Source organism: Dipteris shenzhenensis, chromosome 33, assembly GCF_047967505.1.
Source record: "Dipteris shenzhenensis isolate YYH24624 ecotype China chromosome 33, Dip_SZ_1.0, whole genome shotgun sequence".
Taxonomy (NCBI): Eukaryota; Viridiplantae; Streptophyta; class Polypodiopsida; order Gleicheniales; family Dipteridaceae; genus Dipteris; species Dipteris shenzhenensis.
In genome coordinates, this window is record NC_141628.1 from 21,179,723 (window position 1) to 21,206,241 (window position 26,519).

Sequence of the window (26,519 nt, forward strand, 5' to 3'; positions counted from 1 at the left end):
AATGCACACTTGCCTCAAAGTCCTTAACTAGTGCTTTAAATCCTTATTTTCTAGATTTCAACTTGTTAAATCACCTATTTCTAAGGTTTAAATTTTCAAGCATCTTTAAAATGCCTTTAAAAGATTTAACATAATTGGACCCCTTTCGTAAACACGATGAATTTCATTCATGTGGCCTGCCAGAGATGGCGCACAGTGAGTTGCAAGCTGAGAGAGAGAGAGAGAGAGAGAGAGAGAGAGAGAGAGAGAGAGAGAGAGAGAGAGAGAGAGAGATGGAGAATTTCATGCCACATGGGATAGAAATAGAATGCTCCAATCAATACATGCCACAAAAAAGTGGACATAAAAATAAGTAAATAAGCGACTTTTCTCTTTGAACTGCAAACGATTACTAAGGCCTACCCATTGGGGGCAGGCCAAGAAAAGAAAATGGTGTTGTTCCATGTATCAAGTGCAAACAACCCCCGATATGGGGTGACCAAGACGAGGTCATGAGCTGGCATAGGCGCAGCTGGACCCAATAAGAATGCTGACATCCCTGAAAGTGGACCCCCTTAAGCCCAATGAGAATGCTCAGTGCCCCTCAAAGTGCTTAAGGAGTGGTGCTTCCCTGGTAGTGGGAATAGGCCCTAAGGCTAACTAACTTAGGACTTTGAATTTGTGGTTCCTCTAAGAGTTTAGTCGACAATTTGTTGCTAATTTTTCGGGCTTCTGTATTCCTCTCGCTTCATTCAGCAGATTCATTCTCCGGATCCGCTGTTTTTCTCCGCAGTAATTCTTTCCCTTTGCATTCTTCGCATTAGCCTTCTTCGTCGTGTTCCAATCAAGGGAAATAGCGTTGACATCCAGGACATTTTACAGAATTTCGAGCAGTGCTGTTAAGTTTAAGTTTTTCCGCTTTGAATTTCCTCCCGAATTGGACGGACCTGCTGACTGAATACAGTAGACTCAAGTAGGTATTAACCTCGAAAGGGAGTATAGGGTTGCATTAGACTGCGAATTGTTTGTGATTAGTGCAAGAGCTTTATTGTTGTTCATAGTGTGTAAGTCGAATCGGGATACGTGTTCATAAATGTCAAGTGAAAAAGATATTTCTGAGAGTCTTACTGGCAGCTTAACTTGCTATGAATTTTAGGCGTATTAGGACTCTGAAGCAGAATTTTATTTTAAATTCGGTTTTCGAAACGCAGTTGTCAGGTGAGATATGCCTCACGCAATTCTTTTGCCTCCTGCAGGTTTCGATGCCTGGTCAGGCACTACCTCCTCCATGTACGTTTTTGACTGTTGGCCAGGTACCTATACAAAACCATTGTTAACGTCATGCGCTCATTAAGAAATTTGGTGTGCTGGTGTATGGGAATGCTCCCGAAAAGCATGATGGCCTCTTGGCCATGCGCTTCCAGTGAAGTTCTGTATTTGCATATAGTGATCTGCACTAGTAGGTTTGCATTGCCAGTGCAGTTCTGCAGTGCACCGATTAGAGAGTTGTGACCTGCACGAATAGGGTTGTTATGCTATTGCATTCCAGAGCCACCAGCCTCTCTTGGATATTCTCCCCTGTCGACATTCAACACACTCTGTACACGCATGTTGGAAAAGGTCAGAACGTGTACTTCTAAATGAAGTCCTAACTTCTGGTACCTTGTTAGAATCACACCTGAGAATTCTAGATCCTACTCAGGATGTGCACACGTACATAAAAATGTTAACCACGTTCAGACCTGGAATGGACAGCAAGATATGGCAACCAACTACTGAATAAGAATGGCCAAAGAGAGGACTCAAAATGTATTACAAAAGGCGCACTCACGAATGACACACTGTGGACAGCAGGGTGCTGCCCACTAGTGCTGGAACTGAGGCCACAAAGTGTTGCCTTGTTCTGTTGCTCACTCCAGCTGCACGCTTCTCAATGATGTCTTCAAAGGCTATGGGAGGAGCCCAAAACTCTGTTTCCCTTTCTGCCCTATTTGATCTGCTCACTGGTTGAGCTCTTCACAATGAATAAGGAGTACTGGATAGGCTGGATCTACTGGCTACCCTGCTCCTTTGCTGTCCCCAGCCAGAGAGATGGTATCTTGCTGCTGCTCCTTTGCTGTCCCCTGCCAGAGAGATGGTATGGAGCCTTGTTCATGGGCTTACTTCTAGGCTCCAAAACTATGGCATGATCAACATCCCTCTTTGGAGGTAACTGACATGGCATATCAGCAAAATTTGAGAGTGGCTGCTGCATTGCAATGTCCTTCACCTGGGGAAGACTTCCGAGTGACACATTCAATGCATAAATGACAATTTCTTTCCTGAGCTCTCGGGCCAATTGCCTTGCTGAAATGCATCTGTGTTTTTGGGGCTGTCAAACACTCCTGCAATACCACTGTTTTGTCCTTATGTGCAACGCAGAGAGTAATAGCATTCAAGTCAATACTAAATTCTCCTAGGGATTTCATCTAATCAGATCCCAAGACTATGTCAATCGAATGCAAAGAGATCACCTGCAAAATCATAATCATGAGAGAGCCAGATCTTCCCATCCTGGTGACATAGTCTGTTAATCACATGCTGTCCATTAGCAACCTCAATTCTCAGCCCATGGTCTATCTCTGTGGCAACAAGCCTCACCTTCTAGATGGTCTTGATGTCGATGAAATTGTGTGCGCTCCTGCTGTCCACAAGCATATGAAAAGTCCTGCCCTTAATATCACCTTGAGTGTCTCAGCACTTCTCGCACCCCATCAATGCATCAAAAGATATTGAATAAAGTACCAGCTGAGCATCAAAAGATATTGCTCCTCCTCACCCATAGGGGCATTCCCATTAGCATCATTACTGTGCATGAAACCAAAAAGGTAATCTTTTCAACTCTCAAATTCACCACCTTAATCAATTGGAGAAGAAGAGCACAATCACACCACGAGAACGATAGCAGACTGGGTAGAATCTCCCCTCCCCTAGATGAGTGGCTCACGCTTCCTCATCTAGAGTATTTATGATATTCCATAAAAGCACTAAGGAGCCAAAATTATCCCTCATCCAAAAATGAGGGATCTGCTTTACATAGCCATCTTAGGTCCAAAAATGAATTATGTCTACTAAATTATATTGCTCAAACTTGCAATAATAAAACAAATACAAAATTGGCCCATGGCCATATATAATGCGATGTGCGACACCTCGATTGGTACCCTTGCACTAACTCCAATCCTCGCTATGAGTTCCATCACCTGTACTCAAGGCGCCAATTACATTAGTTATTAACAATCGATTGAACGAATCACCAAATCAACTGATCCCAACATAACCGCGCTCAAAGCACAATAATCAAGCACAACACCAATAACACTAGCGACATAAGTATTAACATGGAATCACCCACAATACCGATCATCTAGCATGGCAAAAATACAAGCTAGTCAGGCGTCCCCAACTAACCACACAAAGTATCCACTAGGAACCCCGCCGCGTCCAGTGTGCTCTTACGGAGTACTTTGCCATAGTCTCACTCGACTAAAAATAATAATGTCCAAAGCAAGATATATCAGAAATATAATTTTCGTAACATCCCTCTTGCCTGGATTGCAATTGACCTCAGTTGCGTGTTTGATTATAGGAACTAAGGAGGTTTGGAAAAGTTCGAAAGAACCGCTCAGGCATCCACTGAGCATCATCTCTCGGATGATTTCATCAACAATCAATGGAGCCTCTTCATAGATAGGATGAATAGGTAAAGGTCCTTTGAAGGGCTTTAAGAGACTGATATGGAAAGCATTATGTATTTTTCAATTATCAGGTAATTCAAGCCTATAAGCTAGATCATTGATTTTCTGAATCACGTGGAATGGTCCATAAAAACGTGGTGACATCTCTGTTACTGGCCATTTCTCAACACTCTTCAATCTTCTTTTCTCAATCCGAAGAAGTACATAATCACCTTCCTTAAAAAGCATGTGTTTTCGTTTCTTATTAGCTTGTTTTGTGTACTTCTCTTGAGCGATTGCAATGGCTTCTCGAACCTCTTTGAGAATATTTTGATAGTCATGAGTAAATGCATCTGCTGCCTCCACTCTATGGGTCAATCGTGTGATAGGAATAGGTAAAACCTTCCCATAGATAATCTCAAAGGGTGCTCTTCCAATTGCAGAATGAGGAGTATTATTATAAGCAAATTGTAAGAGATGAATGTATTTGTCCCAAGTCTTTAGTTGACTTCCGGCATAAGCTCTTATCATATCCAGAATAGTATTGTTTGTAACTTCAGTTTGTCCATTCGATTCCGGATGGAATGCTGATGAGAAATCTAATTTAGTGCTTAGATTATGAAATAATGCAGTCCAGAAATTACTGCAAAACTTCGAATCTTGCTCAGACACTATAATCTTTGGCAATCCATGATGAACAAATATACGCTTGATGAATAAATGTGCAGCTTGCTGAGCTGTTAAAGTCTTTTTGCATGGGATGAAATAAGCTTGCTTACTAAAGCGATCTATTATCGTCCAAATCATATCATTTTGGTTCGCTGTAGTAGGAAAACCTGTGATGAAATCCATGGATATTTGTTCCCAAGGCTGCGTAGGAATAGGCAAAGGCATTAGCAATCTTGGGTTCTTGCCTTTGTAACTCTTGATCTTCTGACAAGTGATGCATTCGGCTACAAACTTAGCCACATCTTTTCTTATAGGAGGCGAATGAAATTCTCTTGCTATCACTTGTAAAGTGGCAATCACTCCCCTATGTCCCATATATGTTTGGTGCATTTCCTCCATTACAATTTGTCTAAAGGGTCGAGTGATGCATAATTTCTTTAGATAAAAGAGGTATCCATAATTATATGAATAGTTCAACATAGGATTCCAATTGTTGTTCTTTAATTTGTTCCATATATCGGAAAAGTCTGGATCCCCTTGATAGGAATTCTTCATACTTTCGAAAGGCTGGGTCTCTTCAGTAGTGATGTGATTAATACTTGGCTTTCTGCTAAGAGCATCAGCAACTACATTTTTCTTTCCAGGTTGATACTGAATCATGGGCTGAAAACTCTGTATAAATGATGCCCATTTGATGTGCCTATCATATATTAGTGACTGAGTCAACAAATGCTTGATACTTGATTGGTTTTGATAAGAAACTCAGATCCCATCAAATAATGTTTCCACATTCGTAAGGCATGCACAACAGCGGTTAATTCCTTATCATATGTACTATAATTGCATTCCGCTGGTTTTTAATTTTCGGCTCTCATATGCTATTGGATGTCCATCTTGCATAAGTACGGCTCCAATTCCATATCCACTAGCATTGGTTACAACTACAAAGAATGGTCTAGAGAAATCGGGTAGTTGCAACACAGGAGCTTGTGTGAGAGCTTCTTTCAAAGCTGTAAAAGATTTATGTTGACGCTCGGTCCATAAGAAATGCTTAGCGTTTCTAAGAAGATCTGTCAATGGATGTGCAATGTATGCGAAATTCTTGACAAACTTTCTATAAAAGCTACACAATCCCAAGAATGATCTTAATCCATGCATATCTCGGGGTTTAGGCCATGTGACTATGCACTCAATCTTCTTTGGATCTACTCGAATCCCATCGATGGATACAATGTGACCCAAATACTCTATCTGGTCTTGAAAGAAACTGCTCTTTTCAGGGTTTATGTACAATTGATTTTCTTTCAAGAGTAAAAAGACTAGCTTCAAATGTTCCTTATGCTCCTCAACGTCTCTGCTAAATACCAAAATATCATCGAAAAATACTACTACACAATCTTGGTATTTAAGAAAGATTTGGTTCATCATTCTACTAAAAGTAGCTGGAGCATTAGTTAGCCCAAAAGGGATAACTAGAAACTCATAATGTCCCGTTTGAGTTCTAAAGGCAGTCTTGTATATATCCTCTTCTACTATACAAACTTGATGATAGCCGTATTTGAGATCTATTTTACTAAAGACCTTGGTCCCTTTCAATTTGTCCAAAAGATCATCAATCCTAGGGATTGGATATTTGTTCTTCACTGTGATTTTGTTTAGTGCACGATAGTCTATGCGCATTCGATAAGTTCCATTTTTCTTTTTGACTAATAAGACAGGTGCTCCATAAGGAGAACTGCTGGGTCTTATCAATCCAGTTCCTCCACTTGCTTTTGAATTTCCTTTTGTTCTAGTTTATTGACTCTATAAGGAGCTTTGCAAGGTGGAGTATTGCCCGGTAGGATTTCTATCCTATGATCTTCAGGTCGAGAACATGGTAGTCCAGGCGGTAAATCCTCTAAGAAACAATCAGAAAATTGAGAAAGAAATTTTTGGTGCGTAGGCTGAGTGTTTGGCTGAGTAGCCGTTACCGTATTCACCAAAATCAGATGTGTCTTCTCACGTTTTCTAATTGCTTTTTTGGCTTGTGTGTGGTTGAGTAAAGGACTGATCTCAGGTTTCATTGAGCTTTTTAGACATATTTCTTGTCTGTCCTTCTGAATCCACATCTGATGTGAATCGTAATCTATCTTAGGATCGTATTGATGCCTCCATGGCATTCTTAAGATGATGTCCACTCCTTGTAAGGGTGCCACTAGAAAGTCTCGTGTATCCTTGTAGGGTTTGATTAAGATTTCAAGATCCTTGACTTCTCTAGTACAATTGTACTACTTTGTTTTGGTGAAAGCAGCTTTGACCTTATAGTTAGATGGGAAAGACTCTAGGTTTAGCTTTGCTAAGGTTCTTTCCGAAATAAAATCATGTGTACTACCATCGTCATGCAAAATAACAACCTCTTTGGCATTAATGAAACCTTTCATTTTTAGAAGAGCATGACAATTATACTTACCTCCCTCTTGCTTGGCTGCTTCGTCGTCAATCATGTGTACTTTCGCCGTCGGGGTCTTCTTTCTTTCAGGACACTCTGTGGCTATGTGTCCCAGCTTGTTGCATTTGAAACACCTTATTTCTTTCTTTGGAAAATTCCCACCGTTCGGCTTCAAAGAAGAATCTGTCTTCTGTGGCATAAAATCATTTTTAGATTTAAAGAAGGGCTTTTTATCATATCTCTTTTTCTTATGGAAAGGTACATGCCGTTTTGAATCTTTTCCTTCTTTTGGGATTTCATTCTTCCTTTCACAATTCATTGCAAGGAAAATTGCAGAGCTCAGTGAGCGAGGATAAAACATGTTAATCTCGGCTCTCAGCTTAGACTTTAGACCTGCCACATACTTCATGCGTTGATCGCGCTCATTAACTTTCTCTAAGGACTGTAATTGGATCAACGTTTGCCAAAATCTATCAGTATATGTGGAGATCGTTTCCTTATCGAACTGTTTGAAAGTATCCCACTGTTGTCTAGCTTTTGCTTTGAAGTGTGAGGGAAGAAAATCTCTTTTGATGAGCTTTTAAAAAGACTTCCAAGATTTTGGTTGCCTTTTACTGTGCTTAGTGATGTTCCACCAAAGTGCAGCACTCTCTACTAAATGATTTGCAGCACATTTAATCTGGTCTTTTTCAGATAAATTCTCCCCTGAAAAATAATCATCTAGCTGACTGATCCAAGACAAGAGAGTGCGTGCTTCTTTCTTTCCATCGAAATTTTGAAATGAGAAAGCTTTTCTACTTATCTTACTCTCCTTCCTCGAATTTTGTGCTCTCAATGTGGCTTTGACTGTCCTGATAATAGTATCATCGTCGGATGACTCATCGTCAGATGAATGTCTTTTCCTTTTTTACGATTGATTTTTTTTTCCAATCTCTCCCTATGCTCACGCTCATCGGCCAACTGTGCCTGAAGTGCGTCTAAATGCTCTTGGAGCGTGGGTGGTTGTGGCTGATGTGTCATGATAATGCGATAAATACAAATAAAGCGGAGCGGAGAGAAAAAAAAAAAAAGAATACTAAGTGTATGAAAATTAAACGGATGAAAAGGTGCGATTCGAGTGTATGTTAAGAAATGGATGGCGGAAGATACTAAGTGTATGAAATATAAAGCAAAAGAATTCACTTATCTCGCTCTCTGATCGGAGGTAGAAAGGACTAGAGTGGGAAATATGTGACTGATGATGTCGCTCGAAGTTGCCTTTGCGCTCGACTGATCTCCAATTGATTGCTCGGTGATTCGTGGTTCCAATTCGCCTTCTTGATTTGAGCTTCTTCAGATTTCGCCTTGCTCTCTTTTCTTTTCTTTTTAATGCGCCTTCGCTTTGTTTGAAGTCAAAGGATTTCCTTTGACTTAATTCGTCTCTTTTACAAGCCTTGGAATCTCACGCGACATGCTATGGCAGACGCAGAAACTAAAGAAATGGCCGCCACGATGAGACTGTAGGGTTGCACCACTCTCGAATTCAGTGGGCTAGAGGCTTCAAAACCCAAGATGGCGCGCTAACCGAGATACTGCTGATGACTGCACGTCCGCTGACGCGGTCGCTTAGTAGAAGAGAGACAAGGTCTCTAAAGAGTGCTGCTCGGCTCCTTCTCCCAAAACCAACGGCGTTATCGGAGTTGCAGAGCTGCGGGACTGTGCACTGGCGAAGGACTAAGGGTCTGCCCTCGATTGCAAGTCTGCGTGCCACAGAGGCGGTGCGTGATGGCTGTTGCAGGCATCTGCGAGGGTAGAGAAGTAGAGAATGGGCTCTGCGGGTTTTAATGCAAGGCTATGGCAATTCAATGTTTTCGTGGCGGCTGAAGGTCTGCGGACAGGCTTCTCTTTCAAAGTAGCCTAATCACTCATAGAGAAGCTCTTGTCGCATAGTTCTTTCCTTTTTTTTTAAACGATTCTTTTGATAGCTTAAAGTACCATTGGATAAACCGTATAGCCCGTGGGCATTAAGCTTTTCAAATGAGCCTCGAGCCTCGTTCAGATTTTAATGTAGAGCTTCCCCCTTCTCAGAAACCACACTTTCCTTTTGGAGCTTCCTTCTCCCCAAGCTTTGGAGCGTACCAGTGCTCTGGTACCATTGAAACCAAAAAGGTAATCTTTTCAACTCACAAATTCACCACCTTAATCAATTGGAGAAGAAGAGCACAATCACACCACGAGAACGACAACAGACTGGGTACAATCTCCCCCCCCTAGATGAGTGGCTCACGCTTCCTCATCTAGAGTATTTATGATATTCCATAAAAGCACTAAGGAGTCAAAATTATCCCTCTCATCCAAAAATGAGGGATTTGCTTTACATAGCCATCTTAGGTTCAAAAATGAATTATGTCCACTAAATTATATTGCTCAAACTTGCAATAATAAAACAAATACAAAATTGGCCCATGGCCATATATAATGCGCTGTGCGACACTTCGATCGGTACCCTCACACTAACTCCAATCCTTGCTATGAGTTCCATTACCTGTACTCAAGGCGCCAATTACATTAGTTATTAACAATCGATTGAACGAATCACCGAATCAACCGATCCCAACATAACCACGCTCAAAGCACAATAATCAAGCACAACACCAATAACACTAGCGACTTCAGTATTAACATGGAATCACCCACAATACCGACCATCTAGCATGGCAAAAATACAAGCTAGTCAGGCGTCCCCAACTCACCACACAAAGTATCCACTAGGACCCCCGCTGCGTCCAGTGCACTCCTATGGAGTACTTTGCCATAGTGTCGCTCGACTAAAAATAAATTTGTCCAAAGCAAGATATATTAGAAATATAATTTCCGTAACAGTGCATGGACTGGTACAGCAGGACGATGCTCAGCGAATGTGATTGTAGGAGTATGATAAGGGGTAACTCTGTTGGTGGCTGAACCCTGTGCATGTCATGGGTGTGTCGAAAATGAGTGGTACCTCCTGGATTGTCCTTGACTCCTGTGCGCCAGCTGTCTCCTGATGAGTCACATGAAGGATCCCAGGAGCATCCACCAACAACTCCTCATTATCAGAGATCTCAATGATCATGCTGTCCCAATATTTTGCATTTTGCAAACCTCGTCCATTTCTCGCTAACTTAAAGCATTAATTCACCCTCTTTCTGCTGTCCATGATGGCTCTAGTATTCTGTTTAATATCTGATTTTGCTGCTACAGCATTTGGCTTCCCTCCTAGTGTCGCATTAGGGTGCCTAAAAGGCCTTGTGTGTTGCATTTTGCTGCCCGACATTGTAGGAAACCTGGGAAATGGGGCTGCTATCTCCTTTCTTTTCTGTCTCAAATGCGGTCCCATGTGTGCTGCCCATAACATTCTTGTACATGTTTGCATACTTGGGCTTGAATCCCTCTGCGAGCTTGGCAGCTCGCTCAATGGTTTGAGGTTCATGAGCCCTCACATCAGAGGCCAGGGTGCAAGCCCTGAATGAAGCACAACAAATTTCCCATATCAAATATATTATGCACAAAAAGGGAAAGTCTATAATCGCTGCAAATACTTATGCACTGTGCCCGTCTGTAGTGTGCATTAAAGTCTGCTAGTGCTGTTCTAGTACTAGTGAGGATACAAAGTTAGTGGCCATCACTTTTCAAACTCTGCCCACGTGTTGGCCTTTGTGGAGAGTCTTCCATGTACTGCCACCAAGTGTGAGCATAATCCCATAAATGCATAATATAATGCGCTCCTCACCTTGTTTGGGGTAGAAGCAGAAGTAATCTTCCATCTTCGTGAGCGATTTCTCCAGCTCATGGAGAGTTCGTGTGCCACCTTTAAACTTGTGCAATGTGAGGTTAGCCTTGACATCTTTCGCTGCATAATTTTTGCTTTGGCCACTCCCAAATGTATGGGCATCGTCACGCTTAAAGTTCCATTAATGATGGCATGCTAAGAGCGCAACATCTCGGATAGCATAGCATCAATTTCGGTCTGCTGTCCGTCAACACTCTGATGAGACGTTTAGTTGACCTGGTTGGGGTGTTTAATTATGAAAGTGTATGCTCTTTAACAGACATTTTTAAGAGACTTCAGTTGTGATAAGTGTGCTAAAACGCTTTTTCAAAGTAACCTACAGTATTCTTACGTAGGGTTTGAAACTGCAGGCTTTTGCAGGGACTCAAAACGTATCCAACTCACAAACTTCTCGAAAGGATGAAGCATGGAAAGTGAAGGTTCGGCTGCAAGGTTGTGATATTCAACGTGGATATCTTTGTGGTAGCATGGAAGCCTTAAATGTTCCTGCAGCAGAAATTCCAGTTATGAATCTGACAACTTCTGAATTCAGGATACAGTTATCCCACTCATCATGATGGGTTCATTTGACTAGAGGACATCTTCAATATGGATAACACAATTTACAGTGTTATCTTCTGTGGTTGCAGGTTGTAACCTTTTGGGAGGGAGAAATAGTGGACAACAGGAACTTCACTTTCTTTACAGGACAATGGGAAGCAACGTAAGTCCAAAGTTCAAAGCTTTGCTAAGTGTGGTCTTCTTTACATAAAAAAGGGGACTCTAACAAAGGGAAGATTTAAAGCTTTGGGAGTTGCAAGGCCAAAACACTGCACTAACAGGTGGACGTCTTTACTTCAGTCCAGAAACAGATGTGCAACACTGGTCACAGTTTCCGTCGTTTGAACCTCTTCGGGTTAGTCACATTTAACTTTTGTCACGCTTCTTTAAGCTTTCCTCTCTTTATCGGATTCCATGCTTGCAAGTATATGTTTGCATATGTGATGTGGTACAAAGACCTCTCAAATTTTAAGCAGTAATGTTGTTAAATTTTGAGTTTTGCATTTATTTTGTTGACATACAAGCTTACAGCCCTGCTCATCTTCTTGTATATTTGAACTGCAACATACCTGCAAACAAATTGAATTTTTTTAATTCTAAGTGAAGTGTGAAAGTTTACAATTTCTTCAAAAATGGGGCTTGGTTGAATCATCAATAAAATAGCAAAGTTTTGTTTTCCTTGCACACAAGACAAAAAAATTTGGTTTTTTAGTATTTGGCATTTGCAGTTTTCATTCTCTCTATGTATGTAAGCAAAAACATATGAACAAAGTAACTTTGGAGCTCCGCTTGTCCAATACACTTCAAAGTTTTGACTACATTGTTGAACAAGAACTTTGCCACATTCTTCTAAAGTTCTTTGCGAATACAAATCCTTATTTGGTTGCTGCTGTGAACTATCCAGATAATGACCAGTCCATTCATTTTCTTGCAAGGCAAGCACCTAGAGAAGGCGGAAAAAACAGCAAGGCTAGAGGCAGGAAAGAGGGCGGCTGATCCGTATGGACGATCAGCAGCAACTGATGCAGGCTGACGGGATTCAAAGAGAAGGCAGCTGAGGAGGATAGTTGGCATGCGATTCTTTGGGCTGGCAGAGAGATGAGATCCGCCATGTTATAGGCTCGGGAGCCCTGGCTTTTAGAAAGTCTTGCTTTCCAAAAAAGCACATCCGCCTAACTTAGGAGGGCTTGTGCTTCTTTAAGCTTCCAATTCCCAAACGCTGCTCAGCGCAATTGCGAACTATTCAGCTCCTAATGCGCACCTCTCCTTGCCCTCATCCATCAACACCAGCCCCGAATTCCACCATAGCCTAAGCGCTTCTCTTCTAGCAGTTCTACTCGCACCAATCTACCCGCCATGCGATCCTCTCCACTTCTTCCTAGTGCACAATCACTCTCTCCTTGAACCCTCAACGACTCTTTCTGACAGCGAATTCATCTGGGCTCTCCCTCGCATCCCTTCTATCCCAATCCAGGCGAGGAGAACCCCTAACGGACGAATCAACAAGCTCATGTAGGGTATCACCAGTAATTTCGAATTTGAATCATACCTGGACAAAATCACGTCCACTCTTTCTCACGACAAAGATTCATACCTCAGGAGTTGGCTCTGATACCAATTGACACGACCCCAGCTCTCCTGAAACCTCTAACTTGCAAGCAAACACAAGAACACACCAAACGTGAGGAATCTGGGCAGGTTGCTCACCACCCAACCATGACACCTACAGGATACGATCCCGAATCATGAGATGTCCCCTTCGAGCCACGAGCCGAGCTACTGGTACAAACTCCCAACCAGATCCTAACCAGCCTGGTGTCCCATACCACCAGGTGGTGCCTAGAGGCCTTGGATCTATTGCTGCGCCTTGGGCTACGCTAAGATGCAGGAGTACGTCTGCGACTCAATCCAGGATCAGCAGACCTAGCACTAGGGAACTAGAAAACTGAACTTCTAGGCCCCTTTAATAGGCTCAGGCCCAATGCGGCAACAATAGCGAAGACCTAAATCTGGTTCGTACCCTTGCCACTCAACGCGAGAATCAAGCCTGCCTAGCCCTAAGCCTTCCCAGGCTAATATTGTTTTTTGAATGACAAATTGAGATTTGGACATCTCTACTGAATGACCTATTGAGATTTGACATCTCTACTGTGTGAGAGAGACTGTAAGCAAGGTTGTTTTTTTGCTGCTCTCGCTATCTTGCATGTAACTTGGTTGGACGGCTGTTCGGGATAAGCTTGCCGATCTGCTTGCCTCTTAACGATAAGGATGCCCCATCCAGATGCTTGACGCTCGGGAGGCCCCATATAATCAGAAAGACTTTTGTTGCTTGTGTAGGTGTTTAGATTGATGGAGGAGAATCTGCTTTTGGGTTTCTGAATAATCTGCAAGATGCTGTATAAGCCAGGCTCGTTAGTGGAAAGGATCGTGTAATCGGCTGTGGTGGGCTTTCCAAATCGTCAGAGAAAGACTTTCCAGCCCCTTCGTGTCATCCTCTGACAAAATATGAAGAGGGGAGAGGAGAAGAGAGGGCACAGCTAGAGAGCATACCACAAATGACTGACCGTGGTCTCTCAACATCCTCTGCATCAGCCACCCGTAGCCATGGTAAAAGGAGAGCGACACACTGCAGCACTTTCTATATCTGAGAGGCGCGGGGGCAGATGTTCCAGTTGTTGCAGATCAAAAATGCCCTAGCGGTTGAGGTTCAATGGACAAAGGTGTTCAAGGCAACAATTGCACTCTTGGGAAGGTTGAGGCTTCTCATTGTGTCGTTTCTCAGGATTTTCCCTTACGCTTTGAATCTGCTGCTGTATCTTCTGGGATGAAGAGAAAGGCTGAAGTTGTCGGGCACAACAATGAGAAAACTATCAAGCAAGACTTTTTTAGTTCCCTTCTTCCTCGTTGCAGCTTGACACCCTGGGAGCTTTGTGTGACAATTCGGGGTTGCAATTTTCTTCTTTAGTGCTGAACTGTGGTTTGCATAGGGATTATGCATATACTTTGTGGGTCGAATTCTTACGGAATTGCAGCTTGGTGCTTGCACTAAGAAGTCACTGGTACTAATTCTATTTCCTATTTTATTTTTCCTGGTAAAGGCTTTTACTTCCCCCTATGTGCATCACTAGATATACCAGAAGAGGCATTCACAGGAACTAAGCCCTCTATTGGTCACTTGAGAGTATTTGGCTCTCTTTCTTATGCTCATGTTTCTGATGCAGTTAGGACTAAACTTGATGTCAAATCAATCAAGTGTGTTTTTCTTGGATATGCTGATACCTATTCTATGATCCAATCAAGCAGAAGTTGATTATATCCAGGGATGTTATCATTGACAAGGCTATCATCATACTTTTATAGTTTGCTGACTATAGTTTCTACTCTGCCTCAATAGTGCTAGTGATACATCAGATTTCTTTGCCTACAGAGTCAGACAGTATGCAGTCAACAGTGACCACTGTGAGTAAAGGCAAAGAAAAGGTTCTTGACATAATGGATACATCAACTACCACGGTCATTACCGAAGTTCCAATTCCAATCTCAAAAGTTTTTGAGCAGGCCACACATGAAGCTACAACTGAGCTCAACGGTGATACTAGTTCTAGCAGTGAGTCAGATGATGCTACTATGTTGAATGCACAGCTTGCAAGTGTAGTGACTGCTTTGACTCAGCTGACTCAAAATTTGGCTCAGATTGTGCAAACAAATGCCAAGAAGAAGAAGAAATCAAGAAAGCGCAAGCACGGAAAGAGTGAGTACACACATGCATCAGCTTCCCATGGCGGACCGCACACTCATGCATTAGTTTCTCAAGAGGGACAGCCATAAAAAATGACTCAGAAAGTGACTTCCAAGAGAGAGGAATCCCCCAAAAGAGCACTTGAGAAAGAGGTACAAAAAGTACAGCCAGTACAACAGTATGAGCAGCCAGCACAAGGCCTTGGTTTGGGTACTTCTACTCCTCAAAATAATAATGTGCAGTCCATAAATGTGGCTCAGCCACCTCAGCGATATTTGAGGCAACAACCTGAATATTTTGGTACAGATTGTTTCTTTGATGCTATGTTGATTTCACCGCCAACTGGGCATAGAAAGCAAGCCATGTATGACAATGTGGGAATGCAGCCAGGCATGCAAGCAATAGCATATGCTCCCATGCCTAATGTTCAGCCAAGCATGGCTCTCCCTAGTGAAGGGAATGCTGCAAAAATACAGCCATCTTTGGGACAGCCAATATCAAATGTATATAAAGAATTTAAGGATGGTGGTTCTCATGTCAAGTTTGAAACATATAATGGAGTACAGGACAGGTACAAAGCCCTCACATTCCCTCAATAGTTTGATGCTGCATTTCTTGGGGGTTTGTTTACGCATCCAAGATGAGGAAGGTTGCCACATTTTTGAAAGGCAATGCACTTAAGTGGTACACCAACCTTATGGTTCATGGAGATGCACCTGCTACGTGGCTGGAATTTAAGCAAGTGTTCTCTTCTACTTGGCTTACTCCAACTTTTGAAGTTGAAGTACTTTCACACTGGCATGACTTGTCATACAAACTTTGCAAGAATCTTGATGATTACACCCAGAGGTTTTGGGATGTTTTGCTGCCATTGAGCTCTTATAGGCATGTTTCTTTGAAAGAGCAAATAGAGAGGTACTGTTGTGGATTGCCTAGTGAGCTACATGATTATTGCATCAAAACCAAGGTGGGTTCTATGACTCAATTAATTGAGAATGCAAGAACAGCATATGCATGGATGCAGGAGAAGAATTTGGGCTTTATGGACAGCAAGAAAGAAGACAGCAAACGGGCTTCCAAACACTAGGATAAGGACATCAAATTTGAAAATAAAAATTATGGCAAACGACCGTTTTAAAAGGGAGGAAAAGCCCAATTCAAAGCTGGTCAAAGGTGTGGATAGCCTAATAAACAGCCCCGTACCAAGTTATCTGATGAAGAGAAAAAGTCACTCATGGAGCAAAACAAATGTTTTATATGCAAAGGAGAGGGACACCGCTCTTATGATTGCCCATCCAAGAAAAGAGACAGGTCAGATGACGATAAGAATGGTGATAAATAGGCTGATCGGAAGGGCAAAAGGCCTAAACCTTCTGCAGGACTTCTTCCAGATGTGATTGGGAGTTTGCCACATGACATGATGAAGAGGAAACGAAAAAGACTGAGATGTGCAGAGCATGGGGAAAATTCAAAAATCAGAATTGTTTGTTTTTCTTTGATTCTGGGGCAAAGGCGAATTTCATAACTCCGCAGGAAGGCTTGGCATCAAGCTTGAGAAAATGGGGCCATCCGGCATGTGTGATATGGCCAACCCTGAACTCAACACACCTATCACTCCCATCATTGGCAAGTTGACGATGCATATCCAGGGATATCAGGATGCAGAGGACTTCTACATTATGCTTTTCCCAGAGTGTGATGCTTTGCTTGGGATGCCTTGGATGTATAGGGTGGGGGCTAATGTGCAAATGAGAAACAAGAAGATTTCTTTAACTTATAGAGGCAAAAATCATGTACTTGATGTAAAGTTGAAAAGAGAGTCCATCCCTGTAGTTTCAGCTTCTTGTATTTCCAATGTAATAAAGCGTCATATTTCAGCGTACTTGATTTTTGTCAAAGAGGACAGCCAACTAGTTCAGGAAGGCCCTACTCTTTCTGCTTTAGATAGAGAAAGGGCTGCTTTTATTTCAAATTTTCAGGATTGTTTCTCAGATGCACTTCCTCAAGAATTACCGCCCAAGAGGCCTGAGGATCATCAAATTGATATAATTCCAGGAAGCCCACCACCTAATATACCTCCTTATCGTGTCAGTAAGGCACAACAGGAAGAGATAGTGTCACAAGTGAAGGAACTCTTCGAAAAGGAATTAATACAGTCAAGTAATTCTCCTTACTGTTCCCCTGTGTTACTTGTGCAAAAGAAGGATGGCAGTTACAGAATGTGTATTGATTATAGGGCTTTGAATAAAGTCACAAATAAGAACAGTTTTCCAATTCCACGCATTGATGATATATTGGATCGGTTGGAAGGTTCCTCAATGTTTAGTCGTATTGACCTTAAAAGTAGATACCATCAAATAAGGATACGGCCTGAAGATGTCTACAAGACTGCATCCGCACTTCAGTTGGCTTATATGAGTTCCTTGTAATGCCTTTTGGTTTGACTAATGCACCTGCCACTTTCAATAGAATGATGGACATAATTTTTAGAGCACACAGAAAGTTTGTGGGCACTTTCTTTGATGACATCATTGTGTTCTCTAAAAATGAGCAGGAGCACAAGAAACATCTCACTATTGTGTTTCAAGAGTTGAAAAGACACAAGCTGTTAATAAACACCGAGAAAAGTGAGTTCTTTATGCATGAGATTCATTTTCTCGGTCATGTAGTGTCAAAGGATGGAGTTAAGATGGATCGTGCAAAAGTTGAGGCCATAAGGAGTTGGCCAATTTTGAAAAATCTGCTTGAAGTCAGAAGCTTCCTTGGGTTGTGTTCATACTATCGGAGGTTTATAAAGTACTTTGCAGAAATTGCTTCTTCCTTGCATGCTTTACAGAAGAAAGCTGTACCGTTTCGGTGGGGATTAAAGGAAAATGCAGCTTTTGAAGAGCTGAAGCAAAAGTTGTGTTCTGAACCCATTATTATCTTGCCAGATCTTGCAAAACCCTTTGCTGTAACTTGTGATGCATGTGGGAACAGCATAGGAGGCACTTTGATGCAAGATGGTAGAGTGGTTGCATATGAGAGTAGAGTTCTCAAAGACGCTGAATTGCACTTGCAGACATACAAGAAGGAAATGTTAGCAGTGATACATGCTTTGATCACATGGAAACATTACCTTCTTGGAGCTGATTTTTATGTACAGACAGTTCATGAGTCACTTAGATATTTTCTCACGCAGAGAAAATTATCTGAAAAGCACATGAGATGGGCTAACTTCCTCTCAATGTTTCATTTTCAAATTGTACATGTGCCGGGTAACAAAAACGTCGTGGCTGATGCACTTTCCAGGAAACCACAGCCTGAAGGAGTCTCCAAGAAACCTAGTGTTTCAGCAGTGAGCAATGCTTACAACAATGTGTTAGATGTGATGAAAGATCAGTATGTTAATGATGCTGATTTTTCAACTATTTATGATCAGCTTTCTGATGGTCAAAGACATGATCACTATATGTTGAAAGAGGGTTTCATTTTGATGCATGGACGACTCTGTGTCACTGATCAGATGCGACAGAAAGTCATAATGGAAATTCATGCTCCTCCATATGCAGGACATAGGGGAATTACAGCAACAATTACAGTAGTGGAGCAATACTTTTATTGGCCATCTTTGAGAAAAGATGTGGAAGAATATGTGAGAACATGCATGGTTTGTCAGAAAGTAAAGTTTGACAGACAAAAGGCACCCGGGTTGTTACACCCTTTGCCAATTCCGGATAGACCATGGCAAAGCATAGCTATGGATTTTGTGTTTGATCTTCCACGTACTCCTATTAGACATGATGGATTGTGGACAATAATTTGCAGGTTTAGCAAACAAGCCCACTTTGTGCCAGTAAGAAAGAAAATTACAGCAGATCAAATGGCCAAATTGTTTCTGCAGCATGTCTTCAAGTATCATGGGATGCCTGAATCCATAATCAGTGATAGAGATCCGAGGATGATCAACCTCTTTTGGAGAGGGCTGTTTGAAAATATGGGCACTACGCTGAATTTTTCGTCATCTTTTCACCCTCAGTCTAATCGACAATCGGAGCAGGAAAACTCTACCATCTTGGATATGTTTAAATGCTATGTCTCAGACCACAAAAGCAAATGGGAGCATTATTTGCCTTTGCTGGAATATGCTTACAATAATACGGTGCACACATCCACAGGTAAAGCACCTTTTGAAATAGTGGAAGGTGCCAGGAAGATACCTCACATTTTACATACAAAAGAGAGAATCTTCAAAGCTGATCGTTTTGTGGAAAGCCTTGAAGAGGCTTATAAGAAGATCAAATATGCGTTGCAAAGAAGTCAGGACAAGCAGAAAAGAGCAGCAGATAAGCACCGCAGGGAATTGGTATTCACAGAAGGTGATTGGGTTTTGCTGCGTTTTCAGAAGGCAAGGTTGAAAAATAAGAAAGGCAAGGAAAGGTTGTACACAAAGCTAAACATGCGTTACTATGGTCCTTTCTAGGTTTCTGAAAAGATAAACGAGGTAGCTTACAGGATGAAGTTGCCTCCGCATTGGAAGATACATAATGCTTTTCATATGAGCTTGTTAAAGCAATATCATGGAAATGTTCCCGAGGATTTACCTAATGAGGTACAGCCTGAAGTGGAAGAACAGGATGAACTTCTGGTCCTAGAGCAAAATCTAGCACACAGAGATAGAAAGCTCAAGGGTAAAGTTATCTGTCGCTACTTGGTAAATTTTCAAAATTACCCATCACTTGATGCGAAATGGATGGAGGAAGGTGAACTGACAGATTCACCTGGAATATTGTAGCTTTACCTTGATGCTTTCTAGTTAGAGCCGACTGCAGTCCGGACTCCTATAGGTAGTTCAGCAGAGCAAGCGTCTGGAGCATTATCTGGTGTTCGAGAGAGGGGTAGCACCTCTACTCCTGCAGTATAGACGGGCTCACCGTGATTTCATGAGGTCGCTTGATGACACTCTATGTTTCATCCGAGATACTGAGCTGACAGTATTTCTGTTGTGAGACTTCATGATATTGATGCATCTTGACTATTGATTGCCGAGGACCACATAGATTTTGAGCAGTGTATATGGATGGATGCATGCCTCTCCTAGCCATATTTTCACTGTCTCTGTATACTATAGCTACGGCTTTCTTGTATACTCTTTTATGCTATATTTCATGCTCGCTCCTGTGTTTTGGGGCAGCAAAATGTGATTTGCTGTTTCAAGAGAGGGGTATGTTACGGGGGCGTGAAATTCTAAGTACTTTAATGTACTAGAAGACCGTGACAACTTTGGTTTTAATAGTCCAAGCGTGGGCTTAATAATGTGTAATTAAACGCGGCATGGTGCCTAGCACATAAGCGTAATTAATCCCTAGACCCAAAGGCATTCCAAGGAATTAAAAGAGTGGTTGTTGAAAAATGATGACATGGCATTTTTAATGGGCCCCATGGCTCTCCCCCTAGAGAGCCATGTACCTTCAGTGGCCCCCCTAGAGTTCCAGGTGGCTCTAGTGCCTTCTACATGCTCCTTTGCCATTCCTAGACCTTCCTGGGCCTTCTAAACTTCACATGTGTGGTTTTCTATCTCATCTTCTCCCTTTGTTGAGATTTTGGACTGGTTTTTCAGCCTCCTTCAGCTGAATTCCGTTTTTCTTCATAACTCCTCACCCGTTTGGATTCCTCGACTTCCGTTTGGATTCCTCGATGGCTTTCCCTCTGCCTCCCCTTCGTAGTGATATGCTTTTCTCTCCATGAGTTTGGTAGAACAGGCAGAGCTGAGCACTTCTTTTGCTGGTCGAATTTGCAAAAGTGGCTTTTTCTGGACCTTTTTGCTTCTACAGCCTCCTGGGCCTCTCCTCTTGCAAAGCTACAGCTGTCTGTTGAATTTCAAGTGGTCCCACGCGTTGGTTGACTGGTTTTTCTCAGTTTTGGAGGACTTTCCGACGATGAAACTTCTCCAAAATCTTCTCAATGCATTCCTCTCTGAAGCACGCTTCTTTTGAGCCCAAGAAGTCCCACTTCTTCGCGACAGAAGTGCTTCTTTTCGCATTTTTCGGTGGAATTCTTGCTGGTCGGCTCTTGTAAATGCTCTTTCTTCATGCCTTTGCACTTCTCTTTGGCTGAGAATGCAATTGGGCATTGGCTACTATGTCCTCTTGGCGATTGAGGACTTGGTGCGAGTTTTCAGAGCTTGGTGAGTTGTGATTTTGCTGCTGCAATTTCTTTTTGCCATAAGCTATTGGTTGGCCTCGTGTGCCGCCTCTTTCTTGGTTCACAGGTGCCCAAGCAGTGCTACATTAGTCATTCCTTGGTTGGGTACTTTGCTGATTTTATTTTGGAGCTTTGAAAAGCTTTGTGAATGCCATCTGGAAACCACTCAAAGAGAGTGCAGCTGGGGTGCAGTGTGATTGCATCTGGACAGCCAATGGAATTGCACTCGGAAAAGAGAATGCCTTTGGATTGAGCGTATGGGTTAAGTGCACTTACGTGATGGTGTTCTATGCTTGAAAGCCTTGCGAAGGCTCAGTGAATTGGGGCTGCGTGCTCAGTTGCAGCGAAGGTCTCCCAGATGCAACTTGTAATCATTTCACTGTGAAATATAAAGAAATACCGAAAGGGGCACCACGGTGTTTGGGGCCAATCGGGTGCACTTGTCTATGTTTGTTGAGCAGGGGCATTCTAGCCTCCATCCCTTTTTGAGTGGTTTTGTTTGTGAACAAATGGGTAAATGCCAAATGGTGATCATGCAATGGTTAATGGTTGTGATATATGCTTTGTGAGCTGTAAATAAGTACTGAAGTGATTAAAGGTTTAGTTTCACTGCCCTCTGAGTGATTAGAGGTCGGTTTCAGAACTCCATGATTCTCTTGGTATAGAAATATGGAGAGATGACACAAGAATCACACTTTCTCAGGGAAAGTACACTCAAAAGGTACTTAAGCAGTTTCATCTACATGATTGCAAGCCGCTCCCTTCTCCTATGGAATGCAATATCAAGTTGTCACCACTTGATACTTCTCTAGCTTCTGATCCTCTACAGTACAGACAACTCATTGGCAGCTTGATCTGTTTGACTATCACCAGGCCAAACATATCCTATGCGGTTGGTGTGCTCAGCCAGTTATTGCAGAATCCCAAGAAGACTAATCTCCTTGCAGCGAAGAGAGTACTTAGATACCTTTATGGTACATGGAATCATGGACTACATTATGCCACGTCATCCGAGTTACACTTCCATTTTTTGTTTACCTGTTTTTTCTTCTTTTTCATTTTCTCTTTTATTTTCTTTGTAGATTTTTTATCTTTAGAACAACAAAAATTCTAAATTTGTATGATTGGACTTATTCTAGTCTTACAAAGGTATATATATACACTTCCATGGTTACGTAGACTCTAAATGGGCATGAAGTGTAAATGACACAAGATCCACCAGTGGATACTGCTTTAGTCTTGGCTTCGTAGCTTTGTCATGGCAAAGCAAGAAGCAACCAACAATGGCATTGTCTTCCACTGAAGCAGAGTATAGAGGATCCACCAATGCAACATGTGAAGCAATTTGGTTCAAAAGGCTTCTTTCAGAGATTGAGATACTTTCTGGAGACTCTGCTGTGCTCTATTCAGATAATATGAGCAGCATTCAACTGGCAAAGAACCCAGTTTTTCATGCTAGAACAAAACACATTGAAGTGCATTATCACTTCATTCATGAGAAAGTTTTTAGTAAAGAGATCGACTTGCTACATTGTCTAACACAAGAACAAGTCGCATATATTTTCACGTAGCCACTTGCCCTTGATAAGTTTGTACACTAAGTTTGTACACTTTCAACATTAGCTTGGTCTTCACCAATTGCAACTTAAGAGGGGGAAGTGAAGGTTAAGTTGTACACCTTTGTACATACTTTTTCCACTGAGAACTTGGAGATAGGGAGTTACAAACTATTTATTTAGAATTTTATAAGGTGCTCATGGATGCATATTGGAAGAGATTGCATGAGAGTGTGAGATCTTGCAAAGCTTGACAATTTGCTGGATATGAATAGCAATCAAGAGATATACACAATTGAAATTTGCAAAACTTGCTGACAGTATACTTGGGTTGAGGGGCTAAGACATCCCCCCTCCCCTTATCCAGGCTCACTTTATTTCTTGAAAAAGAGATACAAGACCAAGGTGCAATGCACCTCCCAAACTTTGAACTCAGTTGATGACTATGACCTAAACGGAAGACTTAGGAACAACTGTAGAAAGAGATAAACAGTAGAGAGAATGACTACATGGCTGAGACTAGAATGGATTCAGCTCATGGACATCCCAATCCTCAAGGAAGAAACCTACAACAATCACCACTTCCATCCAACATTAGTTGCAAGCACTAGTTATCTAGGAAGAGGCGAATATCAACATAGAACTGCTGTGCTCTTTTTGCACTCTTGTGCATCTTTTTTTATCTTTATTTCTGTTGCCACATGCAACATTCAAAAAATCCAAAAAATGTGTTTTGTAAAGCACCCTTTTCTTATGGAGTGCAATTTAAGAGGGGGTGTTGAGAATGGTGTGTGTAAATTGCACCATAAGGGTTATGGGACAAACCCTAACCTTAACCCTAAGGGGTCCTTGTATATATCCTCTCTCTCCCTCTCTCATTTCCGTTAACATTCATTATAATAGATAATGTAATTCTCGTATTTGTTCAATTGTCAACATAGCAAAAATAAATAGAGCTATTTTCTTTAAAAAACTAGAGCCATTCAAATTTTTGTCTTTAACAGGAAAAGTTTTCCTTTTGCACACCTGCCTGCAGGGCTATTGTGGTTTATGTTAAAGAATTTTGACTTCCTATAGAGTCATATGCTTCTTAAGGGACAGCCATGTCATAGGCAAAGGAAAGATGTCAGGCCCTTTGTTGACTGTAATTTTTTTTTCCTGGCTATAAGCACTTTGCTAATGACATCATTAATCTGCACAACCATGCTACATGAGCATGGTGTTTTTAAAAAAAACATGTGTGCACTTTAATATCTGAACGTACAGATCTTTACTGCTGCAATTTGATTTTGTATGAGTTTGATGGTTTTTCTATGGGAATACAATACAGTGCTGGCATGACAGATATTGTTTGAATTAAAAATATTGTTTTCACCGGTCAATCTAGCAAGCTCATGATTTGTTCTCATGATAGTTTCTTAGAGCACTCTCAAGTCAAAGGGTTTATCTCAAGAATTGGAAATAATAGATGTCATTCGCTTTTATATTGCTCACATACACCCTTTCACTGAGTCTGGCTATTTCATTTCCTTGTGCAGGATGAAGTTCAAAAAGATGGAGGGCGATTATTAGATCTTGCCAATTACCCTTACATATTCATGGTAAATCGCTCTTTAATTTTTACTTTTTGAGTTCTAGCTCTTCATCAATGGCATTAATGGCAATAATCTGCTCAAGGAAAGGCTTTGGCACAGCTCATTATATTATTCATTCTGCTGTCAAGTCATGCTGCTTCTATGCTAGTTGGAGCAAACATATGTGGATGCTTACGAACTTATCCATACCTTTTGACTCCTAACCTTCAATATTGTTAGGAGTAGCTGGGCTAACCAACTAGACTATACTTCTCACAGCTTTCAATGCTGCTGATGTGAGTGGTATGATACCATGCTATGCATGGCAGATTATTGGTTTGGAATTTGTAAAGAGGCATTTGAACCCAAGACTGTTTTATCATGCTTAAATGTAGGATGAATAAACTTCATGTTTTAGTTGCTACAAGAGAGAATGCCATGAGAACTGAAACGCTGGTATCGAGATAGCAAGATATTGTATTCTAGAATACAAATTGGATAGGATGTTGGTTCTGCATCTGTCCCTTTGGACATTTTTTCCACATTTCTTCCTCTCTGTTGCTGTCGTCTTCTTCCTCTCTTCTTCTACCTTTTTTTAGTTTTCAGATGTTGCAAGGAGGAAGCTTTGAAACTGGTCTTTGATGGTTTGACTGTGCAGAGGTGGAAGGAGAAATTCTTTGTGAACGTAGGCACGGACTGTGGGCTGACCATTGCAGGTTTTTATTATGTATGCTTTTCTCGCAGTGACGGATCAGTGCATGGGTTCTATTATGATCCTAATAGCAGGTATATGATTTAACTGAGATTTTCTTAAGTGCTAAAAACACCATGCAATGCCTGGCTTTCATAATTCATTGTCTTTCTTTTCTCCTTGGAATTTCTACAATCCTCTTTCCGCTGCTGCTTGTGCTCTGCAGCCCTTTCCAAAAGTTGGAGCTAAAGGCAACTATGGAAGGGCAAAGTGGGCATTGCTTTGCCTCGTATCAGTTTGCATGATTGGTAAGGTTCTGACAAGTAAATGGGTCTTACCTTATGTTAATCTTGTGCATGCCTGAACCTGTTGCTTCAGGGTGCATCAATAATTTACTGACTGCTCTTGAAGTCAGACCTATGGATTTATTTAGTTGCTTGGCTAGCTTTGCAGTTCAGCTCATATGTTGCTATTGGCTAGGAGTTTTGGAATTGTTGGCTTTTCTTTGACTCTATGTGAGTAATTGTGTTTTTGATTCTTCAGGTGCTTACTACTCCACACAGGAAGGCTAATTGCTATATTCAGTAAATCACCAAGCATTTCTTCCTCTCTCGTCACAAGATTCATCACCCAATTGTGTCAGTGATAGGCTGTTAGGCATATACCCCAGTTTTGGTATGTTTTGAAGTTGATGGGCTTTTAATCATACAGAAATATTTCAAAGGGGAAGAGATTCTGTGTATATGTAGCTTCTTGCTATGGCTCACCGCATCCTGTACAGATCTTTTCATGAAACATTCCTCCAGGGCACTGCAGCTTTCTGTATTTGTACTATTTTTCTTCACAAGAGGATTGCTTGCTTCTCTGAATTGGGCCATGTGTTTAACCTAAGGTAACTATTACCTCTGCTGTAAAGTATCTTATCATTTCCATCATTACAAAAACTCTTTACCAAAGTACAAAAGCATTGTGCAATAGCAAAGTTAAAACGTAGAATGATTTTTATCTCCACAGCTGTGCGGGCTCTTGGTTTCCTCAGCAAGAAAGAAAGAAATATATTATTGACGCACTAAAGGCCTAAATGTATGAGGTTCTGGAAGTCATAGCATACACCAACAGAGTGCAGAAACAGACCCACCGTCCTCTCCAGCAGCTAACACAAATATTGTATAAGTGAGACATCATTTATGGATTGAGTGTCTTAGATAGAAGGTCTCTGTGTACGTCACTTACAGACTGACAGTCCTTGGAGGGGATCTGTGACTTGAATTCTTTTTCACAGCTTTTTCTTATGTACACTTGCTTCTTCCGGGGTTTCCTTTTGGCCCTAAGGGTGTCTTGTATGTGGTTTGAGGAAGGATCAGATAGAAGGTTAGATGTGAATGGTCTGCTCCTGGCATACATGGGTGCACTGTAAAGTCAGAAATATGTGTTATGGAAGTGGGGGATCCCATGCTGTACTCCACCACACTGAGTGGGAAGCAGTGTCACAAGAAACGTTTCGGCTGTTTCGCCGTTTCATGGTTCGACAGGTTTTGTTTTGTTTTGTTTCGTGTTGTCAGATGAAACGGACAAGTTTCGAAATGATAATATATATATTCAAGGATAGTGGCTACCAAGATATGTTATACTC

At 41.6% G+C, this 26,519-nt stretch overlaps 1 protein-coding gene across 4 annotated transcripts; it reads left to right on the forward strand.

Annotated features, from left to right (window-relative positions):
* Positions 1-617: 617 nt before the first annotated feature.
* LOC147879818 (glucose-induced degradation-like protein) lies at positions 618-25,905 on the forward strand. 4 transcript variants are annotated; one of them, XM_087371696.1, is made up of 10 exons: positions 618-771; positions 862-952; positions 1,236-1,292; positions 10,954-11,106; positions 11,233-11,306; positions 11,444-11,498; positions 24,160-24,222; positions 24,854-24,981; positions 25,113-25,194; positions 25,430-25,904. In XM_087371696.1, the coding sequence occupies exons 3-9, from the start codon at positions 1,242-1,244 to the stop codon at positions 25,189-25,191; spliced, it is 603 nt and encodes a 200-aa protein (XP_087227822.1). In that variant the 5' UTR covers positions 618-771; positions 862-952; positions 1,236-1,241; the 3' UTR covers positions 25,192-25,194; positions 25,430-25,904. The 4 variants fall into 4 exon arrangements, with proteins under 4 accessions (XP_087227822.1, XP_087227823.1, XP_087227820.1 ...); XM_087371697.1 differs by having other exon boundaries at positions 618-877; positions 25,430-25,905; XM_087371694.1 differs by having other exon boundaries at positions 619-952; positions 25,430-25,903.
* The last annotated feature ends 614 nt before the right edge of the window (positions 25,906-26,519 follow it).

Coding starts and splice junctions, on each gene's coding strand:
- LOC147879818 (XM_087371697.1), top strand. CDS start 1,242: ATGCCTGGTCAGGCACTACCTCCTCCATGTACGTTTTTGACTGTTGGC. Junction 11,107..11,232: donor TTCCTGCAGCAGAAATTCCA/GTTATGAATCTG, acceptor CTGTGGTTGCAG/GTTGTAACCTTTTGGGAGGG. Junction 11,499..24,159: donor CGTCGTTTGAACCTCTTCGG/GTTAGTCACATT, acceptor TTCCTTGTGCAG/GATGAAGTTCAAAAAGATGG.